Raw genomic sequence first — 25,672 nt, 5'->3', positions numbered from 1 at the left:
ACAGATGAGCAGCCCATTGTGATTCCTCTCCCACAAAGAAAGACTTCTTGACATGGTGCATGTCATACTACTAATATGCAATTACCTAAATTGCTTTGTAATCCAGTCACGTTCTCAACTGGGTTGTCACAGAAACAAAAACAGTTGTAAATGGGTGTATTGTGTCAGCCAGAGGACATGCATGTCTTGGTAAAAGGAGGAGGAGCTGAAACTGAGCCCCATGTCCAGGCAAACATGTGGGAAAGATCAGCAGGCAGAACCACCCCCCCCTCCCCTGGTGCAACTCCCACACTCTCTGCCCTGGTGAACGGAAACAGCACTCACACTGCGGAGCCAAAGGCTAGAGCAACGTCTTCACAGCTAATTCTTAGATCTAATAGTTTTCACAGGACCACGGAGTGACTGAGAAAGGACTCAGCTGTTGTCTTACCATGGCATCTATAATAACTCTGCTGTGTATGGGAGTCTGTGTGTATGCGTGGGGCATCACAACTGCAGGTAATCAATCTGTCTATCTGTCTATCTATCTATCTATCTATCTATCTATCTATCTATCTATCTATCTATCTATCTATCTATCTATCTATCTATCTATCTATCTATCTATCTATCTATCTATCTATCTATCTATCTATCTATCTATCTATCTATCTCTATCTCTATCTCTCTCTCTATATATATATATCTCTCTCTATATCTCTCTCTATATCTCTCTCTCTCTCTCTATCTCTCTCTCTCTCTCCTTCCACAAACTTCACTGACGACAGTCAGCATGAAAACTGCACATAGTCTACCTCGATCATTATGCTGTATAATTGATATATTTGAACTGAGTTGGATACTTTGCTTTGAAAACACTGGGTACACCTTCGTATAGTAGTTTAGGAGCCAGGCATTTTACAAAGTGCCAATCATTTTTATGTTTGATAAAAACAAATCTAACATCTGATGTTATATAAAGATTCATTCAGGAAATAGAAAATAGTTGCAAACATTGTCTGAAGAAATGCTGAACAGTGACTCTGGAACGATCCATCGAAGTAAGAAAGTAAGATAAACTCAGCATAAGGTACAAGTGACCATCTTACTTACTCCACAGGAGAGATTACGTAACTAATCTTATAGAATTGTTTATTTTTCATCCTGTTTCCAAAGGTAAATTGAAATGTTCATGGTGTTACAAACAATATACTACTTAGAATTAAAAGTAACTCTAAAGTGAGCTTCTTTTGAAATGAACTTATTTCCAGTGTTAGAGTCGACAGAGTAAAGCTCCCCTTTGTTTTGTGCAATATTTCTCATGTGATGACATGCCCCTCTCTGACGTATATCTCAGTCATATCACACTGAACATACCGATGTTGTTATCAGCACACTCACAGTGTCTCAGCTACAAAACCCATCATTTCTGGAAACTACATGATTGTTTTATGCGAAAATGACTACACTGAACATCAGTGAACAATTGACCTGTTTTCATGTGACAAATCCAATAAAACTCCTGAAGACTTACCTCCACGTTCTCCTCAAAAGCCAATGAACTCTAAAGCATCAGGCAGTCGAGCTGAAGAATAAGCTCCAACAATCTAACATTTTTCCAATTGTTTTCCCAGCTCTACATTTTTTCAACCACAGAGATTTCTGGTGTAAGAGATGAATAATTTTTCATTGGGCATGTATTAATGTTAGCGCAATTAATGAAGCTATGTTGTTTCCAAACATTCATTTAACATTGTAAGATACAAAAAATGTGAGGAGAATAAATGTTGTTGTACTGCTGAACGCAGTGTCTCAAAACATACAGATTGTTTCTATTATGTAACTGACTCACTCTGATCTCATTTCCAGCTATGCACATCCGCATAGTCTGACTTTAATCAAGCCTTGTTTATGAGAAAGTGGAAAAGAATTTATCAACCTACACATAAGGCAAATGTTTTGGTGTGATACTTGATTACATGATGTGACTGAAAAAAACACCTGAGGTAGAATATTCAGAGGTCAGCGAGGAGTTGAAAGTAAATGTTGTGTGATTGGATTCACAGATGACAACCCTATCCCTAGAGCAGAGAATGTACACTGGACGTCTCTAGACTTCACCACGATCCTCACCTGGACTGTCAAACCATCAGACTACACATATACAGTCCTGTACGCTATGTGAGTTCACACAAAAACACATGCACAGGCACAGACTTGACTTAATGTTACCTGAACCATGACCTTACCTTAAGTTTTGCTTTAAATGAAAAAGATTAGCTGACTCAGCTGTGGGAGATCATATTTGTATATAAATGGATTCTCGGAACTGAAGTAAAATAGTGTGTTCACCTGTTAAGCAGGGGTGATCTGTTTTATAGAGATAGTGAAAGGTGTGAATGGTTTTCTGAACTGCTCTTCCTGATGCTGGAGCTGAATACGTCTGTTGGAGATTGAGCTCCACTTTCTCTTTCCATCAGGGGATGGTGTGAATTGTTGATGAGTGGTTTGTTCAGGAACCTCCTGTTCTTTACTGACTCAAAGGTCTCTAGATTCTGTTCAATGATTTTTCTAGCTATATGAATGATACTGCTCCCCAGCAGACCAGACCAAAAGGCACTGGAAAAATTTTAAAAAAACATCCTCACAGTGCCACCACTAACCACAACTGCATCATCTGCACCCATCTGAAGCTCACCAGAACCATTCTCTCTGCAACTTTAATGACATGTGATGCCATGAATGATATCTGGTGGGAAATAGTTTAAGCAAACGGGGCCTTCTTAGGTACCAGAACCAAAACAGATGTTTTCCAAAGTACTTTTAGTCTTTTCTCCAACATACTTGGGTTAAAGATATGCTGCAGGATGCCAGACAGCTGGCTTGCAGAGGAATGATGTTTGGTCCAATCTAGAAATGCAAATGTACTTTAGAGGACACTGTTATGGGTCATATCTAAGAGCACGGTGACATTACCTCGTCGATTGTTTTGATTTGAGGACTTATCCTCTGCATGCAGCATTAATTAAGATGAATATATTCTACAATCTGATAAAAAGTCTTGCTACTGTAGAAAATATAACTAAAATAAGCTTCAAAATAATAAGTAGAATAGAAATTTCATGTAAAGATGAGCATTCAACAATGAGTCGTGTTTAATGAATTATGTTGATTCTTGCTGACAGGCATATCTTATGATTTTACTGTCAAGAATGGATCTACCTTACTTTTTATAGGATAGGAAGTAATATAATATAACAAGAACTACTGGGTACTATTGAACTTAATTCACTTATTGTGATTTAGCTGTTAGATTTTGGTAGAATTTACTTAATATCTATCCATACAAACTGAGTGTGAATTTTTACACCAGGTTTCATTGTAATCTTGTAATGTCTGTTTTTACAGTATGTCTTTCCTAAGGTTAACTGGAGACATCCTCAAATTAAACAAATACTCAGGGCTGATGTATTTGTAGTAACACAGATATTGTCATAAACATAGCCACCAACTCGTATCAGACTTTTATTAATCTTACATAGAATGAGCGCATAGGGTGTCGCTTGACAGAAAATACATTTCCACACTGATAAGTCATAATTAACGACAAATAATTGCAACCACATAAACTTTTGTTTTATGTGCAAAGGATGAATGATCAACTGCAATCAATGTTTTCATTAGAGCATTTTTTTATGTATTCAGATGAGCTCTTTACATAAACAGGAGAGGGTCCTCTTTGATGTGCCTGTCATGTCGTAAAAAGCATGGAAAAATTCAAACAAAAATCAGGACAATGTAAATTATGTACTACAAACTTTTTTTTTGCATATCTCAACCTGCTGTAAATTGCTTTACATTTAAAACTGCACCTTTTGCAACAAAACAGGTGCTTGATGATTTCAGAATATAAGCAGTTTTTGGTTTTGTTAAAATATGTTTCGGCATGTGCCTGTCAGGGATGATGGTGACTGGACAGAGAGTCCTGACTGCAGCCAAATATCAGAGTCTGTATGTGATCTGACGGAGCATCTCAAGCCTCTGGACAGGTAAGAGCATAGTTCTGTCATGTCAAGCTTTCCATTTCTATAAAATAGCTCCCAGGTCTATCTAGCTAGTTTTTTAGTGGTAAACATACAGGGCTTCACATTTATTTGACTTTTGACAACCAAAATTGTTTTACAGCATTACTGTAATAATAGGATAGGTCTTCCTGACCCATCCTGGTAGTAAGACTACTCAAGTGATTCTCCCAGTCTCAAACTGAAGGGATATCACCGACCTGACTATATATGGTCAGGTGAAGAAGACATCATCTGGATGGGAGCAGATGTTGCTCTAAAACCTGTTTATACCTTTCAGCATTGATGGTGCCTTTGTGCAAGGTGTCAGTTCCATAGGCCTAAATGCCCCCCCACCCCAAAAAAAAAATCATAGATGAAGGCTTTAAATTGAGAGCTGATAACAAGCTGGATCGTCCCTCTCTTTTTTAGTCTGGAGGACGCAGCGTCCATGTTTTCCAAAATTTATTTAAAATTTTCATCCATCTGACCACAGAACAGTTTCCCACTCTGCCTCAGTCCATTTTAAATGAGCTTTGGTCCTAAGAAGACGGCAAAGTTTCTGGATAATGTTCACATATGGCTTCTTCTCTGCATGATAGACCTTTAACCTGCATTTGTGGATGGCGCGATGAACTGTGTTCACAGACAATCTAATATTGATTTTCAGTTGTATCTTTTGATCATAATATATATTGTAGATTATGCTATATTTAAAGTCTTCATGGTTTTATATTGATGAACATTTTTCCGAAATTGCTTGACAATTTCTGCCCATATTTACCTCTGACAGACTTTTCCTCTCTAAGATGCTCTTTTCATACATAAACTGTTGCCAATTAACCTTATTAGCTGCAGCATGTTCCTCCAGATGATTCCTTTGGACTTTTTAACTTACTTTTCGAGTCATATGTTGCTCCACTTCTAACTTTTTTGGTACATGTTATTGCCAAGCTATGATTTTTCATAAAATGGTAAATTGTCCTCCTTTAAGTATTTAATATGTTTTCCATGATCAATTAAGAATAAAATATTGGGTTTCGAAACGTTTCAATAATTGCATTTTGTTTTTATTTATGTTTTACACAGAGGTCAAACCTTTTTGGAATCAGGGCTGTATTTGTCAAGCTTTGCAAAAAGTAGAATTCAATTCAATTCAATTTTATTTATATAGCACCAAATTACAACAATTGTCATCTCAAGGCACTTAAATAATATAGTCCAATTCAAGCCAATTGGAATTCAATTCATTGTAATCATAATCCAATTAATTCATATAGAGCCAATTGAAAAAATAATATCCTAGCTATGGAAACCAACAGATTGCACCGAAACTTGTCTTCAGTCCAATCTCCTGTCCTGAGCGTGCCTGAGGCGACTGTGGAAAGGAACGACTCCCTTTTAACAGGAAGAAACCTCTGGCAGAACCAGAACCAGGAAGGGTGGCCATCCGCCTTGACCAGCTGGGGTTTGAGAAGACAGAAAAGAGGGAAAAGAGGGGGGAAAAACACCATAACGCCATTCAAAGGATATCTGTTGGAACAGGGAAACACAAGTTAATAACCACAATAATGTCACATGTACATAATATCATTGGAGAAATTAAACAGGGGGGAAAAGAGAGCAAAGTGAGGAAAGGTGTGACAGATGAGGTCCCCCAGCAGTCTAAGCCTATAGCAGCTTAACTATGGGATGTTTCAGGATTACCTGAGCCATCCCTAGCTATAAGCTTTATCAAAAAGGAAAGTTTTAAGCCGAATCTTAAAAGTGGAAAGGGTGTCTGCTTCCCGAACATTTACTGGCAGCTTATTCCACAAGAGAGGGGCCTGATAACTGAAGGCTCTGCCTCCCATTCTACTTTTAGAAACTCTGGGAACAACAAGTAAACCTGCAGTTTGGGAGCGAAGTGCTCTGTTAGGAAAATATCTTACAATGAGATCTTTAAGATATGATGGAGCTCGGTCATTAAGAGCTTTATATGTGAGGAGAAGAATCTTAAATTCTATTCTGAATTTAACAGGGAGCTAATGAAGAGATGCTACAACTGGAGAAACATGATCTCTGCTGTTAGTTCTCATCAGAACTCTGGCTGCAGCATTTTGGATCAGCTGGAGGCTTTTCAGAGAATATGTGGGACAGCCCAATAATAAGGAATTACAGTAGTCCAATCTTGAAGTAACAAATGCATGAACTAGTTTCTCTGCATCACCCTGAGACAGGATGTTCCTGATTTTAGCAATATTACGAAGGTGAAAGAAGGCAGTCCTAGAAACCAGTTATATATGTGCGTCAAATGATAAACAGCATAAAACATAGAACATAGAACAGCAAAACAAAAAAAAGAAAGATGTTAAAAAAAACTGAAAGATCAAACATTCAGATATTTTTGTAAATGCCTGACTTTGCATTTGTTTTATTTTATTCTTGAAAAAGGAACATGTTTGTGTATCTTGAAATGTTTATTTACTATTGGTCAACAAGGATAATCCAGATGCTTTTTTAAAAATAGCACATTTCATTACTTGTAAATGTATGTGCTTTATATAGAAAAACAATTCATAAGGAAAATATTAAGTATATAACATTCATAAATGAAGAAGACAAATACATATTCATAGACATACAGTTTTTGCAAAAGTCTTGAGTCATCTTGTAAACTTTTAAAGATGCCTTTTCAGAGAAATGTGTTTTTTTTTTTGTTTATTTTTGTTTTTAAATTAAACTATTTAACTCTGACCTATGGATCTTTGAGGCATAAAAAATGGCACCAAACTCAAAAATTAACAAGTGTTGTGTTTTCGCAGACAACAGCGGAAAACCAATTTTAAATTGGATCTTTAGGTTAGATCTTTGTTACTAGCAGCCTGTCACAAAGACACATCATTTGTCCCCATTTCAGCTGCAGCTATGAAAAATACCTCTATTATCTCAAATGTTTGATTCTTTAAAAAGAAATTAGGCAAGCGTTTACATTTACAAAGCAAATGTATATGGTAACATTTGCAAAGCAAATTTAGTCTATTAATTTTCTATACCCACCTAAATAAAGTAAATAAAATTCATAAGGCAACACTTGAACAGATTGAAAATTCATCACAGGACCTAAACAGAGACAAATAATCATGCATTCTTATATTCACTCTTATGGTCAATTTTGAATCACTATTAAACCTAACATGAAGATCAACATCAATTTGTAATTAGTTTTTTCTAAACTTTCTTTAAGATCTCTCTTTTACTTTACCATCCTTACCTTTTGAGAGTTTTTCCTTGGTGCCCATGTCGATTGACAGTTTTTACAGGAACAATGTGATACATGAACACGATGGCAGTGTTGATAGTATGCACTTTGATAACTTACTGACCATATTTGCATTAATATATAGCAGCTTGTTGGTGAAGAAATTAGTATTAGTTTTGACAGAGGAACAGATTATTTCAGAAAATATGCAGTAGTGATCAGAAATGCTGATATATCAGGATGTTGCTATCTAGGTGAATATTGAAATGGTCTAAAATTATTATGTAGTCTAACTTAGTTGTACTTTTGGAAAAAAAAGTTCTTCCAGAGAGCTATGTCTTAGTTTAGAAGACTTTGATGGAAAGAAGTACAAAATATTAAAAACTCAAATAAGTGTCAAAAGACACAGATTTGTAACCAAGAGTGTCCCTGTATAAGACAACAATCCCACCTGTTTGTCCAGGTGTAGTTTTCAAAGCTGTAGTTAGTGGGTGATGCTTCAATCATCTCGTGTTACCAAGCCAGGTTTCAGTTAGAAACAGAAAGTCCAGTTTATTCTAATTTTTCTTATTATCATTATTATGAAGTCTAACATGAAGCTTTAATATGAGCAAAAACTTTTTGGATCTTTGAGCATTACTCACTGGCTTGTTACTGATCTCTGTTCGGTTTATGAACACTTTGAAGAGAAAGTGGTGTGCTGTAGATGGGATGTCATAGGATGAAGTCACAAGGATGCAGTGTCAGATGCATGTTCATCAACAGAAGATTTTCTTTACAGACGATTTTCTGTCTTTGCAGACTTACAAACTATACAGTCCACCTCCTCCACTATCCTGAAATGGATTAAGTGGGTATAAAAAATTGCTTGGTGAATGAATGCATTTTGGGTTTTGTTGTCAATTTAAAAACGTGTATATTTTGTTTGGTTTCTATTAAACTTCTCCAAAGGTAATTTTTACATTATATTTCTGTCAAACAGGATCTACCATGCTGACATCAAAACAGAACCTGCGGCCGCAGCATCTGTTGATTACACGAGGGAATTTCCTCACACTTATTCCCTGCAATTCAACCCCTATAGAGAGAGTATGTATCACACGCACACATACCCACACACAAGCCTTTAGATCTAATCTTATCGGGAATTTTTATTGTTATTGTTATTTTTTTGTTTTTATTGTTCCATGTGCACAGCTGTTATTTAAAAGATTACCAAGTCAGGGCCACCTTTGACCTATCTTTGGCCATCTATGCCAACATTTATCAAAAATGTCTTATTACAGCAATAATAGTAACCAATATAGAGTTCCTTCCAAGTGTTGGTTGGACGTGGAAATAGCCAAAAAGACACTGGAGAGAATCAAAAATTCAATGCGGTAGAATTTATTTGGGGTTCGTTCTGGAAAATTACTAATTTTATTGGAACATTGTGCCACCTTTTATACTCTCAATCCCAGGTAAATCCCTGCCTTTTACTGAAAAAGAAAGTCACCATTTGGCCCTGAAAATGATGACTTCACACCCAGTGCTTCTCTGCAACTGACCTTCAGTCAGCAGTCCACCTACTAAATTATTTCTGTTTGACTTATTAGTGTCACATTTTTGGGCAAAATCCTACTACTTTTTAAAAATTTGATTTATTGTGCATTAGTATATAGGTGTAATAATATGTTATAAATATGTGTAATTTTCATAATAACCCTTGAGTTATTTCAATGTAGTGTCCCAAGTTAATATGGTGACTTGTCTTGTGGAATATAGAGTATACATTATTACAGTCTGTAGTGAGGCTTTTAATTTTTACTCTTGAATTCCTCCCTTTGGGACTTTTAAGACACATCTACTACTATAAAAAATATAGCTGCAAGCAGCGATACGGGGTCTAGCAGAATAGCAGGTAAGCCTGCGGCTGCTCAGGAAGGCATCATGAGTCAATAGACCAAGTTTGGTGTTTGAAATGAACTCGTCTTCATCCAGGGATTCCAACGGTACCTCATTTGTCCAATTTGAACCAACGGCTCCAAAGCTATGAGCAAAATGCAGTTTTTCTACTTATAGCGCCCCCTCTCGGTGGAAGTTCACCATACTTCTTGGGCCTCTTAAAGACTTGGTCATGAGTCTGTGTTAGAAGTTTGATGTCAAAAGATCAAATGGTTGCTAAGATATGGCCTCACGTCCTGTTTGGTGCGTCATCGCTGAGTTTGATTGGCTGCTACGGGCAAACGGTAGTGAATTAAAAAATATCACTGAAAAGCTCATGTGAGGCTCAGTCTGAAGATTCTATATGTCAAGTCCCGTGGAAATCAGACAATCTGGGTGACCTGTAATGCGTTTTGAAGGATTTTGACATAATTCAAAATGGCGGTAAATCCAAGATGGCGCGAATGACGTCATCGTATTGGTTGACCTCGGATATATCCAGGGATTACAACGGTACCTCATTTGTGAAATTTGGACAAACGGGTCCAAAGATATGAGCAAAAATGCATTTTTGCTAAATATAGCGCCACCTATAGGTCAAAGATGGCCACAATTCTTGGGCCTGTTAGGGATCGAGTTATGAGTCTGTGATATAAGTTTGATGACAATAGACCAACCGGTTGCTGAGATATGGCCTCACGTCCTTTTTGGCATAGTCGCCGCCAAATTTGATTGGTTATTGTGGGTGAACAAAGTCGAAAATGAAAAATCCGCTTCCTAGCTTTTGTGCGGATTCGTCCGAAGATACTCTGTGCTAATTTTCATGAGAATCGGTCAAAATGTGTGAACGAAGAATCCTTTTGAAGGTTTTCAACAAAATCCAAGATGGCGGAAAATCTAGTCAGACGGAAAATGACGTCATAGGGTGCGTTGGAATTGTCATGGTCCAAGGATTCCAACGATACCTTGTTTTTGAAATTTGGATCAACGAGTCAAAAGTTATTTAGCTGAATGGGCTTCAAACTTTGACATGTTGGTGGCGCTAGAGAGTTTTGAATTTGGGTTCCAAATTTGTTGAATTTGCTAATGGGAATGTGCTAAATAGATGTGCCAAATTTCACAACTTTTTACCATTGCGTTAATGGGGCTGCCATAGACTTCAATGGTGGCGGAAAGTAGAAGAATAATAAATATAGCTGCAAGCAGCGATGGCGGGGTCTAGCAGAACAGCATGTAAGCCTGCGGCTGCTCAGGAAGGCATCATGAGTCCATAGACCAAGTTTTGTGTTTGAAATGAACTCGTCTTCATCCAGGGATTCCAACGGTACCTCATTTGTCCAATTTGAACAGACGGCTCCAAAGCTATGAGCAAAATGCAGTTTGTCTACTTATAGCGCCCCCACTGGGTGGAAGTGCAACAGACTTCTTGGGCCGCTTAAAGACTTGGTCATGAGTCTGTGTTATAAGTTTGATGTCAAAAGATCAAATGGTTGCTGAGATATGGCCTCACGTCCTGTTTGGTGCGTCATCGCTGAGTTTGATTGGCTGCTACGGGCAAACGGTAGTGAATTAAAAAATATCACTGAAAAGCTCATGTGAGGCTCAGTCTGAAGATTCTATATGTCAAGTCCCGTGGAAATCAGACAATCTGGGTGACCTGTAATGCGTTTTGAAGGTTTTTGACATAATTCAAAATGGCGGTAAATCCAAGATAGCGCGAATGACGTCATCGTATTGGTTGACCTCGGATATATCCAGGGATTACAACGGTACCTCATTTGTGAAATTTGGACAAACGGGTCCAAAGATATGAGCAAAAATGCATTTTTGCTAAATATAGCGCCACCTATAGGTCAAAGATGGCCACAATTCTTGGGCCTGTTAGGGATCGAGTTATGAGTCTGTGATATAAGTTTGATGACAATAGACCAACCGGTTGCTGAGATATGGCCTCACGTCCTTTTTGGCGTAGTCGCCGCCAACTTTGATTGGTTATAATGGGTGAACAAAGTCGAAAATGAAAAATCCGCTTCCTAGCTTTTGTGCGGATTCGTCCAAAGATACTCTGTGCTAATTTTCATGAGAATCGGTCAAAATGTGTGAACGAAGAATCCTTTTGAAGGTTTTCAACAAAATCCAAGATGGCGGAAAATCTAGTCAGACGGAAAATGACGTCATAGGATGCGTTGGACTCGTCATGATCCAAGGATTCCAACGATACCTTGTTTTTGAAATTTGGACCAACGAGTCAAAAGTTATTTAGCTGAATGGGCTTCAAACTTTGACATGTTGGTGGCGCTAGAGAGTTTTGAATTTGGGTTCCAAATTTGTTGAATTTGCTAATGGGAATGTGCTAAATAGATGTGCCAAATTTCACAACTTTTTACCATTGCGTTAATGGGGCTGCCATAGACTTCAATGGTGGCGGAAAGTAGAAGAATAATAAATATAGCTGCAAGCAGCGATGGCGGGGTCTAGCAGAACAGCAGGTAAGCCTGCGGCTGCTCAGGAAGGCATCATGAGTCCATAGACCAAGTTTGGCATTTGAAATGAACTCGTCTTCATCCAGGGATTCCAACGGTACCTCATTTGTCCAATTTGAACCAACGGCTCCAAAGCTATGAGCAAAATGCAGTTTTTGTACTTATAGCGCCCCCACTGGGTGGACGTTCACCAGACTTCTTGGGCTTCTTACAGACTTGATCATGAGTCTGTGTTAGAAGTTTGATGTCAAAAGAGCAAATGGTTGCTGAGATATGGCCTCACGTCCTGTTTGGCGCGTCATCGCTGAGTTTGATTGGCTGCTACGGGCAAACGGTAGCGAATTAAAAAATACCACTTGAAAGCTAATGTGAGGCTCAGTCTGAAAATTCTATATGTCAAGTCCCGTGGAAATCAGACAATCTGGGTGACCTGTAATGCGTTTTGAAGGTTTTTGATATAATTCAAAATGGCGGACAATTAAAGATGGCGCACATGACGTCATAGGATTGGTTGACCTCGGATATATCCAGGGATTACAGCGGTACCTCATATGTGAAATTTGGACAAACGGGTCCAAAGATATGCTCAAAAATGCATTTTTGCTAAATATAGCGCCACCTATAGGTCAAAGATAGCCACAATTCTTGGGCCAGTTAGGGATTGAGTTATGAGTCTATGATATAAGTTTGATGTCAAAAGACCAACTGGTTGCTGAGATATGGCCTCACGTCCTTTTTGGCGTAGTCGCCGCCAAATTTGATTGGTTATTGTGGGTGAACAAAGTCGAAATTGAAAAATCCGCTTCCTAACTTTTGTGCGGATTCGTCCAAAGATACTGTGTGCCAATTTTCATGAGAATCGGTTAAAATGTGTGAACGAAGAATCCTTTTGAAGGTTTTCAACAAAATCCAAGATGGCGGAAAATCTAGTCAGACGGAAAATGACGTCATAGGGTGCGTTGGAATCGTCATGATCCAAGGATTCCAACGATGCCTTGTTTTTTAAATTTGGATCAACGAGTCAAAAGTTATTTAGCTGAATGGGCTTCAAACTTTGACATGTTGGTGGCGCTAGAGAGTTTTGAGTTTGGTCACCAAATTTGTTGAATTTGCTAATGGGATTGTCCTAAAGATATGGGCCAAATTTCACAACTTTTTACCATTGCGTTAATGGGGCTGCCATAGACTTCAATGGTGGCGGAAAGTAGAAGAATAATAAGAAAAGCTACTAAAACAATAGGGTTCTGCAGCTTCGCTGCTAGACCCCTAATAAATATAGCTGCAAGCAGCGATGGCGGGGTCTAGCAGAACAGCAGGTAAGCCTGCGGCTGCTCAGGAAGGCATCATGAGTCCACACACCAAGTTTGGTGTTTGAGATGAACTCGTCTTCATCCAGGGATTCCAACGGTACCTCATTTGTCCAATTTGAACCAATGGCTCCAAAGTTATGAGCAAAATGCATGTTTGCTACTTATAGCGCCCCCTCTGGGTGGACGTTCATCAGACTTCTTGGGCCTCTTACAGACTTGATCATGAGTCTGTGTTAGAAGTTTGATGTCAAAAGAGCAAATGGTTGCTGAGATACGGCCTCACGTCCTGTTTGGCGCATCATCGCTGAATTTGATTGGCTGCTACGGGCAAACGATAACGAAATAAAAAAATCATTATGATAGCTCTTGTGAGGCTTGGTCTGAACATTCTATATGTCAAGTCCCGTGGAAAGCAGACAATCTGGGTGACCTGTAATGCGTTTTGAAGGTTTTTGATATAATTCAAAATGGCGGACAATCCAAGATGGCGCGCATGACATCATGAGATTGATTGACCTCGGCTATATCCAGGGACTCCAACGGTACCTCATATGTGAAATTTGGACAAACGGGTCCAAAGATATGAGCAAAAATGCATTTTTGCTAAATATAGCGCCACCTATAGGTCAAAGATGGCCACAATTCTTGGGCCTGTTAGGGATCGAGTTATGAGTCTGTGATATAAGTTTGATGACAATAGACCAACCGGTTGCTGAGATATGGCCTCACGTCCTTTTTGGCGTAGTCGCCGCCAACTTTGATTGGTTATAATGGGTGAACAAAGTCGAAAATGAAAAATCCGCTTCCTAGCTTTTGTGCGGATTCGTCCAAAGATACTCTGTGCTAATTTTCATGAGAATCGGTCAAAATGTGTGAACGAAGAATCCTTTTGAAGGTTTTCAACAAAATCCAAGATGGCGGAAAATCTAGTCAGACGGAAAATGACGTCATAGGATGCGTTGGACTCGTCATGATCCAAGGATTCCAACGATACCTTGTTTTTGAAATTTGGATCAACGAGTCAAAAGTTATTTAGCTGAATGGGCTTCAAACTTTGACATGTTGGTGGCGCTAGAGAGTTTTGAATTTGGGCACCAAATTTGTTGAATTTGCTAATGGGAATGTGCTAAATAGATGTGCCAAATTTCACAACTTTTTACCATTGCGTTAATGGGGCTGCCATAGACTTCAATGGTGGCGGAAAGTAGAAGAATAATAAATATAGCTGCAAGCAGCGATTGCGGGGTCTAGCAGAACAGCAGGTAAGCCTGCGGCTGCTCAGGAGGGGCATCATGTGTCCACAGACCAAGTTTAGTGTTTGAGATGAACTCGTCTTCATCCAGGGATTCCAACGGTACCTCATTTGTCCAATTTGAACCAACGGCTCCAAAGCTATGAGCAAAATGCAGTTTTGCTACTTATAGCGCCCCCTGTGGGTGGAAGTTCCCCAGACTTCTTGGGCCTCTTACAGACTTGGTCATGAGTCTGGGTTATAAGTTTGATGTCAAAAGATTAAATCGTTGCTGAGATATGGCCTCACGTCCTATTTGGCGTGTCAGCGCTGAGTTTGATTGGCTGCTACGGGCAAAGGGAAACGAAATAAAAAATTCCAGGTGATAGCTGTTGTGAGGCTTGGTCTGAAGATTCTATATGTCAAGTCCCGTGGAGATCAGACAATCTGGGTGACCTGTAATGCGTTTTGAAGGTTTTTGACATAATTCAAAATGGCGGACAATCCAAGATGGCGCGAATGACGTCATAGGATTCGTTGACCTCGGCTATATCCAGGGATTCCAGCTGTACGTCATTTGTGAAATTTGGACCAAGGGGTCGAAAGTTTTGAGCAAAAATGCATTTTTGCTAAATATAGCGCCACCTATAGGTCAAAGGTCTCCAAAATTCTTGGGCCTCTTCAAAATCGAGTTATGAATATGTGTTATGAGTTTGATGTCAAAAGATTAAACTGTTGCTGAGATATGGCCTCACGTCCTTTTTGGCGTAGTCGCCATCAATTTTGATTGGAGATACTGGTTGAACAAAGTCAAATTTGAAGTAAAAAACGAGCAACTTTTGTGCGGATTGGTCTAAAGATACTCTGTGCCAATTTTCATGAGAATTGGTCAAAATTTGTGACCTGTGAAAATTTTTTAAGGTTTTCAACAAAATCAAAGATGGCGGAAAATCTAGTCAGACGGAAAATGACGTCATAGGGTGCGTTGGAATCGTCATGATCCAAGGATTCCAACGATGCCTTGTTTTTGAAATTTGGATTAACGATTCAAAAGTTATTTAGCTGAATGGGCTTCAAACTTTGACATGTTGGTGGCGCTAGAGAGTTTTGAATTTGGGCACGAAATTTGTTGAATTTGCTAATGGGACTGTCCTAATTAGATATGCCAAATTTCACAACTTTTTACCATTGCGTTAATGGGGCTGCCATAGACTTCAATTGCAGCGGAAAGTAGATCAATAATAAATATAGCTGCAAGCAGCGATGGCGGGGTCTAGCAGAATAGCAGGTAAGCCTGCGGCTGCTCAGGAAGGCGTCATGAGTCCATAGACCAAGTTTGGTGTTTGAAATGAACTCGTCTTCATCCAGGGATTCCAACGGTACCTCATTTGTCCAATTTGAACAGACGGCTCCAAAGCTATGAGCAAAATGCAGTTTGTCTACTTATAGCGCCTCCACTGGGTGGAAGTGCAACAGACTTCTTGGGCCTCTCAAAGACTTGGTCATGAGTCTGTGTTAGAAGTTTGATGTCAAAAGATTAAATGGTTGCTGAGATATGGCCTCACGTCCTGTTTGGCGCGTCATTGCTGAGTTCGATTGGCTGCTACGGGCAAACGGAAGCGAATTTAAATATTTCACATAATAGCTTTTGTGAGGCTTGGTCTGAAGATTTTATGTGTCAAGTCCCGTGGAAATCAGACAATCTGGGTGACCTGTAATGTGTTTTGGAGGTTTTTGACATAATTCAAAATGGCGGACAATCCGAGATGGCGCGAATGACGTCATAGGATTCGTTGACCTCGGCTTTATCCACGGATTACAACGGTACCTCATTTGTGAAATTTGGACAAACGGGTCAAAAGTTATGAGGAAAAATGCATTTTTGCTAAATATAGCGCCACCTATAGGTCAAAGTTCTCCAAAATTCTTGGGCCTCTTCAAGATCGAGTTATGAATATGTGTTATGAGTTTGATGTCAAAAGATTAACCGGTTACTGAGATATGGTCTCACGTGCTTTTTGGCGTAGTCGCCGTCAACTTTGATTGGATGTACTGGGTGAACAAAGTCGAATTTGAAGTAAAAAACGAGCAACTTTTGTGCGGATTGGTCCAAAGATAATCTGTGCCAATTTTCATGAGAATTGGTCAAAATTTGTGACCTGTGAAAATTTTTGAAGGTTTTCAACAAAATCCAAGATGGCGGAAAATCTAGTTAGACGGAAAATGACGTCATAGGGTGCGTTGGAATCGTCATGATCCAAGGATTCCAACGATACCTTGTTTTTGAAATTTGGATCAACGAGTCAAAAGTTATTTAGCTGAATGGGCTTCAAACTTTGACATGTTGGTGGCGCTAGAGAGTTTTGAATTTGGGCACGAAATTTGTTGAATTTGCTAATGGGACTGTCCTAATTAGATGTGCCAAATTTCACAACTTTTTACCATTGCGTTAATGGGGCTGCCATAGACTTCAATTGCAGCGGAAAGTAGAAGAATAATAATAATAATAAGAAAAGCTAGTAAAACAATAGGGTTCTGCAGCTTCGCTGCTAGACCCCTAATAATAATAAGAAAAGCTACTAAAACAATAGGGTTCTGCAGCTTCGCTGCTAGACCCCTAATAATAAGAAAAGCTACTAAAACAATAGGGTTCTGCAGCTTCGCTGCTAGACCCCTAAATATAGCTGCAAGCAGCGATTGCGGGGTCTAGCAGAACAGCAGGTAAGCCTGCGGCTGCTCAGGAGGGGCATCATGTGTCCACAGACCAAGTTTAGTGTTTGAAATGAACTCGTCTTCATCCAGGGATTCCAACGGTACCTCATTTGTCCAATTTGAACCAACGGCTCCAAAGCTATGAGCAAAATGCAGTTTTTCTACTTATAGCGCCCCCTGTGGGTGGAAGTTCCCCAGACTTCTTGGGCCTCTTACAGACTTGGTCATGAGTCTGGGTTATAAGTTTGATGTCAAAAGATTAAATCGTTGCTGAGATATGGCCTCACGTCCTATTTGGCGTGTCAGCGCTGAGTTTGATTGGCTGCTACGGGCAAAGGGAAACAAAATAAAAAAATTCAAGGTGATAGCTCTTGTGAGGCTCAGTCTGAAAATTCTATATGTCAAGTCCCATGGAAATCAGACAATCTGGGTGACCTGTAATGCGTTTTGAAGGTTTTTGATACAATTCAAAATGGCGGACAATCCAAGATGGCGCGAATTACGTCCTAGGGTGTGTTGACCTCGGGTATATCCACGGATTACAACGGTACCTCATTTGTGAAATTTGGACAAACGGGTCCATTGTTATGAGCAAAAATGCATTTTTGCTAAATATAGCGCCCCCTATAGATCGAAGATCACTATAATTCTTGGGCCTGTTCGGGATTGAGTTATGAGTCTTTGGTAAAAGTTTGATGTCATAAGACCAACCGGTTGCTGAGATATGGCCTCACGTCCTTTTTGGCGTAGTCGCCGCCAAATTTGATTGGTTATTGTGGGTGAACAAAGTGGAAATTGAAAAATCCGCTTCCTAACTTTTGTGCAGATTCGTCCAAAGATACTGTGTGCCAATTTTCATGAGAATCGGTTAAAATGTGTGAACGAAGAATCCTTTTGAAGGTTTTCAACAAAATCCAAGATGGCGGAAAATCTAGTCAGACGCAAAATGACGTCATAGGGTGCGTTGGAATCGTCATGATCCAAGGATTCCAATGATGCCTTGTTTTTTAAATTTGGATCAACGAGTCAAAAGTTATTTAGCTGAATGGGCTTCAAACTTTGACATGTTGGTGGCGCTAGAGAGTTTTGAGTTTGGTCACCAAATTTGTTGAATTTGCTAATGGGATTGTCCTAAAGATATGGGCCAAATTTCACAACTTTTTACCATTGCGTTAATGGGGCTGCCATAGACTTCAATGGTGGCGGAAAGTAGAAGAATAATAAGAAAAGCTACTAAAACAATAGGGTTCTGCAGCTTCGCTGCTAGACCCCTAAATATAGCTGCAAGCAGCGATGGCGGGGTCTAGCAGAACAGCAGGTAAGCCTGCGGCTGCTCAGGAAGGCATCATGAGTCCATAGACCAAGTTTGGTGTTTGAAATGAACTCGTCTTCATCCAGGGATTCCAACGGTACCTCATTTGTCCAATTTGAACCAACGGCTCCAAAGTTATGAGCAAAATGCATGTTTGCTACTTATAGCGCCCCCTCTGGGTGGACGTTCACCAGACTTCTTGGGCCTCTTAAAGACTTGGTCATGAGTCTGTATTAGAGGTTTGATGTCAAAAGATCAAATGGTTGCTGAGATATGGCCTCACGTCCTGTTTGGCGCGTCATTGCTGAGTTTGATTAGCTGCTACGGGCAAACGGAAGTGAATATAAAAATTTCACATGATAGCTCTTGTGGGGCATGGTCTGAAGATTCTATATGTCAAGTCCCGTGGAGATCAGACAATCTGGGTGACCTGTAATGCGTTTTGAAGGTTTTTGACATAATTCAAAATGGCGGACAATCCAAGATGGCGCGAATGACGTCATAGGATTCGTTGACCTCGGCTATAACCACGGATTACAACGGTACCTCATTTTTTGAAATTTGGACAAACGGGTCCAAAGATATGAGCAAAAATGCATTCTTTCTAAATATAGCGCCACCTATAGGTCAAAGTTCTCCAAAATTCTTGGGCCTCTTCAAGATCGAGTTATGAATATGTTTTATGAGTTTGATGTCAAAAGATTAACCGGTTGCTGAGATATGGTCTCACGTGCTTTTTTGCGTAGTCGCCGTCAACTTTGATTGGATGTACTGGGTGAACAAAGTCGAATTTGAAGTAAAAAACGAGCAACTTTTGTGCGGATTGGTCCAAAGATAATCTGTGCCAATTTTCATGAGAATTGGTCAAAATTTGTGACCTGTGAAAATTTTTGAAGGTTTTCAACAAAATCCAAGATGGCGGAAAATCTAGTCAGACGGAAAATGACGTCATAGGGTGCGTTGGAATCGGCATGATCCAAGGATTCCAACGATACCTTGTTTTTTAAATTTGGATCAACGAGTCAAAAGTTATTTAGCTGAATGGGATTCAAACTTTGACATGTTGGTGGCGCTAGAGAGTTTTGAATTTTGGCACGAAATTTGTTGAATTTGCTAATGGGACTGTCCTAATTAGATGTGCCAAATTTCACAACTTTTTACCATTGCGTTAATGGGGCTGCCATAGACTTCAATTGCAGCGGAAAGTAGATCAATAATAAATATAGCTGCAAGCAGCGATGGCGGGGTCTAGCAGAATAGCAGGTAAGCCTGCGGCTGCTCAGGAGGGCATCATGAGTCCACAGACCAAGTTTGGTATTTCAGATGAACTCTTCTTCATCCAGGGATTCCAACGGTACCTCATTTGTCCAATTTGAACCAACGGCTCCAAAGCTATGAGCAAAATGCAGTTTTTCTACTTATAGCGCCCCCTCTGGGTGGACGTTCACCAGACTTCTTGGGCCTCTTAAAGACTTGGTCATGAGTCTGTGTTAGAAGTTTGATGTCAAAAGAGCAAATGGTTGCTGAGATATGGCCTCACGTCCTGTTTGGCGCGTCATCGCTGAGTTTGATTGGCTGCTATGGGCAAAGGGAAACGAAATAAAAAAATCCACATGACAGCTCTTGTGAGGCTTGGTCTGAAAATTCTATATGTCAAGTCCCGTGGAAAGCAGACAATCTGGGTGACCTGTAATGCGTTTTGGAGGTTTTTGACATAATTCAAAATGGCGGACAATCCAAGATGGCGCAAATGACGTCATAGGATTCGTTGACCTCGGATATATCTACGGATTACAACGGTACCTCATTTGTGAAATTTGGACAAACAGGTGTAAAGTTATGAACAAAAATGCATTTTTGCTAAATATAGCGCCACCTATAGGTCAAAGATCACTATAATTCTTAAGCCTGTTAAGGATCGAGTTATGAGTCTGTGTCATAAGTTTGATGTCAAAAGACCAACCGGTTGCTGAGATATGGCCTCACGTGCTTTTTGGCGTTGTCGCCTTTAACTTTGATTGGTTGTATTGGGTGAACAAAGTTGAAATTGAAAAATCCGCTTCGTATCCTTTGTGCGGATTCGTCCAAAGATACTGTGTGCCAATTTTCATGAGAATTGGTCAAAATTTGTGACCTGTGAAAATTTTTTAAGGTTTTCAACAAAATCCAAGATGGCGGAAAATCTAGTCAGACGGAAAATGACGTCATAGGGTGCGTTGGAATCGTCATGATCCAAGGATTCCAACGATGCCTTGTTTTTGAAATTTGGATCAACGAGTCAAAAGTTATTTAGCTGAATGGGCTTCAAACTTTGACCCGTTGGTGGCGCTAGAGAGTTTTGAATTTGGGCACGAAATTTGTTGAATTTGCTAATGGGACTGTCCTAAATAGATGTGCCAAATTTCACAACTTTTTACCATTGCGTTAATGGGGCTGCCATAGACTTCAATTGCAGCGGAAAGTAGATCAATAATAAATATAGCTGCAAGCAGCGATGGCGGGGTCTAGCAGAATAGCAGGTAAGCCTGCGGCTGCTCAGGAAGGCATCATGAGTACATAGACCAAGTTTGGTGTTTGAGATGAACTCGTCTTCATCCAGGGATTCCAACGGTACCTCATTTGTCCAATTTGAAACAAAGGCTCCAAAGTTATGAGCAAAATGCATTTTTGCTACTTATAGCGCCCCCTGTGCTTGGAAGTTCACCAAACTTCTTGGGCTTCTTACAGACTTGGTCATGAGTCTGTGTTAGAAGTTTGATGTCAAAAGATTAAATGGTTGTTGAGATATGGCCTCACGTCCTGTTTGGCGCGTCATTGCTGAGTTTGATTGGCTACTACGGGCAAACGGAAGTGAATATAAAAATTTCACATAATAGCTCTTGTGGGGCATGGTCTGAAGATTCTATATGTCAAGTCCCGTGGAGATCAGACAATCTGGGTGACCTGTAATGCGTTTTGAAGGTTTTTGACATAATTCAAAATGGCGGACAATCAAAGATGGCGCGAATGACGTCATAGGATTCGTTGACCTCGGCTATATCCACGGATTACAACGGTACCTCATTTGTGAAATTTGGACAAACGGGTTCAAAGATATGAGCAAAAATGCATTTTTTCTAAATATAGCGCCACCTATAGGTCAAAGGTCTCCAAAATTCTTGGGCCTCTTCAAAATCGAGTTATGAATATGTGTTATGAGTTTGATGTCAAAAGATTAAACTGTTGCTGAGATATGTCCTCACGTGCTTTTTGGCGTAGTCGCCATCAACTTTGATTGGATGTACTGGTTGAACAAAGTCAAATTTGAAGTAAAAAACGAGCAACTTTTGTGCGGATTGGTCTAAAGATACTCTGTGCCAATTTTCATGAGAATTGGTCAAAATTTGTGACCTGTGAAAATTTTTTAAGGTTTTCAACAAAATCCAAGATGGCGGAAAATCTAGTTAGACGGAAAATGACGTCATAGAGTGCGTTGGACTCGTCATCATCCAAGGATTCCAACGATGCCTTGTTTTTGAAATTTGGATCAACGACTCAAAAGTTATTTAGCTGAATGGGCTTGAAACTTTGACATGTTGGTGGCGCTAGAGAGTTTAGAATTTGGGCACGAAATTTGTTGAATTTGCTAATGGGACTGTCCTAAATAGATGTGCCAAATTTCACAACTTTTTACCATTGCGTTAATGGGGCTGCCATAGACTTCAATTGCAGCGGAAAGTAGAAGAATAATAATAAGAAAAGCTACTAAAACAATAGGGTTCTGCAGCTTCGCTGCTAGACCCCTAAATATAGCTGCAAGCAGCGATGGCGGGGTCTAGCAGAATAGCAGGTAAGCCTGCGGCTGCTCAGGAAGGCATCATGAGTCCATAGACCAAGTTTGGTGTTTGAAATGAACTCGTCTTCATCCAGGGATTCCAACGGTACCTCATTTGTCCAATTTGAACCAACGGCTCCAAAGCTATGAGCAAAATGCAGTTTTTCTACTTATAGCGCCCCCTCTGGGTGGAAGTTCCCCAGACTTCTTGGGCCTCTTACAGACTTGGTCATGAGTCTGGGTTATAAGTTTGATGTCAAAAGATTAAATCGTTGCTGAGATATGGCCTCACGTCCTATTTGGCGTGTCAGTGCTGAGTTTGATTAGCTGCTACGGGCAAACGGAAGTGAATATAAAAGTTTCACATGATAGCTCTTGTGGGGCATGGTCTGAAGATTCTATATGTCAAGTCCCGTGGAGATCAGACAATCTGGGTGACCTGTAATGCGTTTTGAAGGTTTTTGACATAATTCAAAATGGCGGACAATCCAAGATGGCGCGAATGACGTCATAGGATTCCTTTACCTCGGCTATATCCACGGATCACAATGGTACGTCATTTATGAAATTTGGACAAACGTGTCCAAAGATATGAGCAAAAATGCATTTTTTCGAAATATAGCGCCACCTATACGTCAAAGGTCTCCAAAATTCTTGGGCCTCTTCAAGATCGAGTTATTAATATGTGCTATGAGTTTGATGTCAAAAGATTGAACTGTTGCTGAGATATGGCCTCACGTCCTTTTTGGCGTAGTCGTCGTCAACTTTGATTGGATGTACTGGGTGAACAAAGTCGAATTTGAAGTAAAAAACGAGCAACTTTTGTGCGGATTGGTCCAAAGATACTCTCTGCCAATTTTCATGAGAATTGGTCAAAATTTGTGACCTGTGAAAATTTTTTAAGGTTTTCAACAAAATCCAAGATGGCGGAAAATCTAGTTAGACGGAAAATGACGTCATAGGGTGCGTTGGACTCGTCATGATCCACGGATTCCAACGATGCCTTGTTTTTTAAATTTGGATCAACGAGTCAAAAGTTATTTAGCTGAATGGGCTTCAAACTTTGACCCGTTGGTGGCGCTAGAGAGTTTTGAATTTGGGCACGAAATTTGTTGAATTTGCTAATGGGAATGTGCTAAATAGATGTGCCAAATTTCACAACTTTTTACCATTGCGTTAATGGGGCTGCCATAGACTTCAATTGCAGCGGAAAGTAGATCAATAATAAATATAGCTGCAAGCAGCGATGGCGGGGTCTAGCAGAACAGCAGGTAAGCCTGCGGCTGCTCAGGAAGGCATCATGAGTCCATAGACCAAGTTTGGCGTTTGAAATGAACTCGTCTTCATCCAGGGATTCCAACGGTACCTCATTTGTCCAATTTGAACAGACGGCTCCAAAGCTATGAGCAAAATGCAGTTTGTCTACTTATAGCGCCTCCACTGGGTGGAAGTGCAACAGACTTCTTGGGCCTCTTAAAGACTTGGTCATGAGTCTGTGTTAGAAGTTTGATGTCAAAAGATCAAATGGTTGCTGAGATATGGCCTCACGTCCTGTTTGGCGCGTCATTGCTGAGTTCGATTGGCTGCTACGGGCAAACGGAAGCGAATTTAAAAATTTCACATAATAGCTCTTGTGAGGCTTGGTCTGAAGATTTTATGTGTCAAGTCCCGTGGAAATCAGACAATCTGGGTGACCTGTAATGTGTTTTGGAGGTTTTTGACATAATTCAAAATGGCGGACAATCCGAGATGGCGCGAATGACGTCATAGGATTCGTTGACCTCGGCTATATCCATGGATTACAACGGTACCTCATTTGTGAAATTTGGACAAACGGGTCAAAAGTTATGAGGAAAAATGCATTTTTGCTAAATATAGCGCCACCTATAGGTCAAAGTTCTCCAAAATTCTTGGGCCTCTTCATGATCGAGTCAAGAATATGTGTTATGAGTTTGATGTCAAAAGATTAACTGGTTACTGAGATATGGTCTCACGTGCTTTTTGGCGTAGTCGCCGTCAACTTTGATTGGATGTACTGGGTGAACAAAGTCGAATTTGAAGTAAAAAACGAGCAACTTTTGTGCGGATTGGTCCAAAGATAATCTGTGCCAATTTTCATGAGAATTGGTCAAAATTTGTGACCTGTGAAAATTTTTTAAGGTTTTCAACAAAATCTAAGATGGCGGAAAATCTAGTTAGACGGAAAATGACGTCATAGGGTGCGTTGGAATCGTCACGATCCAAGGATTCCAACGATACCTTGTTTTTGAAATTTGGATCAACGAGTCAAAAGTTATTTAGCTGAATGGGCTTCAAACTTTGACATGTTGGTGGCGCTAGAGAGTTTTGAATTTGGGCACGAAATTTGTTGAATTTGCTAATGGGACTGTCCTAATTAGATGTGCCAAATTTCACAACTTTTTACCATTGCGTTAATGGGGCTGCCATAGACTTCAATTGCAGCGGAAAGTAGAAGAATAATAATAAATATAGCTGCAAGCAGCGATGGCGGGGTCTAGCAGAACAGCAGGTAAGCCTGCGGCTGCTCAGGAAGGCATCATGAGTCCATAGACCAAGTTTTGTGTTTGAGATGAACTCGTCTTCATCCAGGTATTCCAACGGTACCTCATTTGTCCAATTTGAACAGACGGCTCCAAAGCTATGAGCAAAATGCAGTTTGTCTACTTATAGCGCCTCCACTGGTTGGAAGTGCAACAGACTTCTTGGGCCTCTTAAAGACTTGGTCATGAGTCTGTGTTAGAAGTTTGATGTCAAAAGATCAAATGGTTGCTGAGATATGGCCTCACGTCCTGTTTGGCGCGTCATTGCTGAGTTTGATTAGCTGCTACGGGCAAACGGAAGTGAATATAAAAATTTCACATGATAGCTCTTGTGGGGCATGGTCTGAAGATTCTATATGTCAAGTCCCGTGGAGATCAGACAATCTGGGTGACCTGTAATGCGTTTTGAAGGTTTTTGACATAATTCAAAATGGCGGACAATCCAAGATGGCGCGAATGACGTCATAGGATTCGTTGACCTCGGCTATATCCACGGATTACAACGGTACCTCATTTGTGAAATTTGGACAAACGGGTCCAAAGATATGAGCAAAAATGCATTTATTCTAAATATAGCGCCACCTATAGGTCAAAGGTCTCCAAAATTCTTGGGCCTCTTCAAAATCGAGTTATGAATATGTGTTATGAGTTTGATGTCAAAAGATTAAACTGTTGCTGAGATATGTCCTCACGTCCTTTTTGGCGTAGTCGCCATCAACTTTGATTGGATGTACTGGTTGAACAAAGTCAAATTTGAAGTAAAAAACGAGCAACTTTTGTGCGGATTGGTCTAAAGATACTCTGTGCCAATTTTCATGAGAATTGGTCAAAATTTGTGACCTGTGAAAATTTTTTAAGGTTTTCAACAAAATCCAAGATGGCGGAAAATCTAGTTAGACGGAAAATGACGTCATAGGGTGCGTTGGACTCGTCATGATCCAAGGATTCCAACGATGCCTTGTTTTTGAAATTTGGATCAACGAGTCAAAAGTTATTTAGCTGAATGGGCTTCAAACTTTGACCCATTGGTGGCGCTAGAGAGTTT

At 40.0% G+C, this 25,672-nt stretch overlaps 1 protein-coding gene across 1 annotated transcript in view; it reads left to right on the top strand.

Annotated features, from left to right (window-relative positions):
* The first annotated feature begins 289 nt into the window (after positions 1 to 289).
* Positions 290 to 25,672, top strand: part of LOC140269242 (tissue factor-like) — a 111,039-nt gene continuing 85,656 nt past the window's right edge. The window contains exons 1-4 of the mRNA XM_072364266.1: positions 290 to 498; positions 2,046 to 2,160; positions 3,939 to 4,028; positions 8,264 to 8,370. Coding sequence (XP_072220367.1) covers positions 432 to 498; positions 2,046 to 2,160; positions 3,939 to 4,028; positions 8,264 to 8,370 — 379 coding nt within the window. The 5' untranslated portion in view covers positions 290 to 431. The remainder of the gene's footprint in view (positions 499 to 2,045; positions 2,161 to 3,938; positions 4,029 to 8,263; positions 8,371 to 25,672) is intronic.

Source organism: Leuresthes tenuis, unplaced genomic scaffold (genome assembly GCF_036924035.1).
Source record: "Leuresthes tenuis unplaced genomic scaffold, fLeuTen1.0.hap1 SCAF_14, whole genome shotgun sequence".
NCBI classification, from domain to species: Eukaryota; Metazoa; Chordata; class Actinopteri; order Atheriniformes; family Atherinopsidae; genus Leuresthes; species Leuresthes tenuis.
Note: the sequence above shows the minus strand (reverse complement) of the source record. Positions and strands in the feature narration are given on the sequence as shown.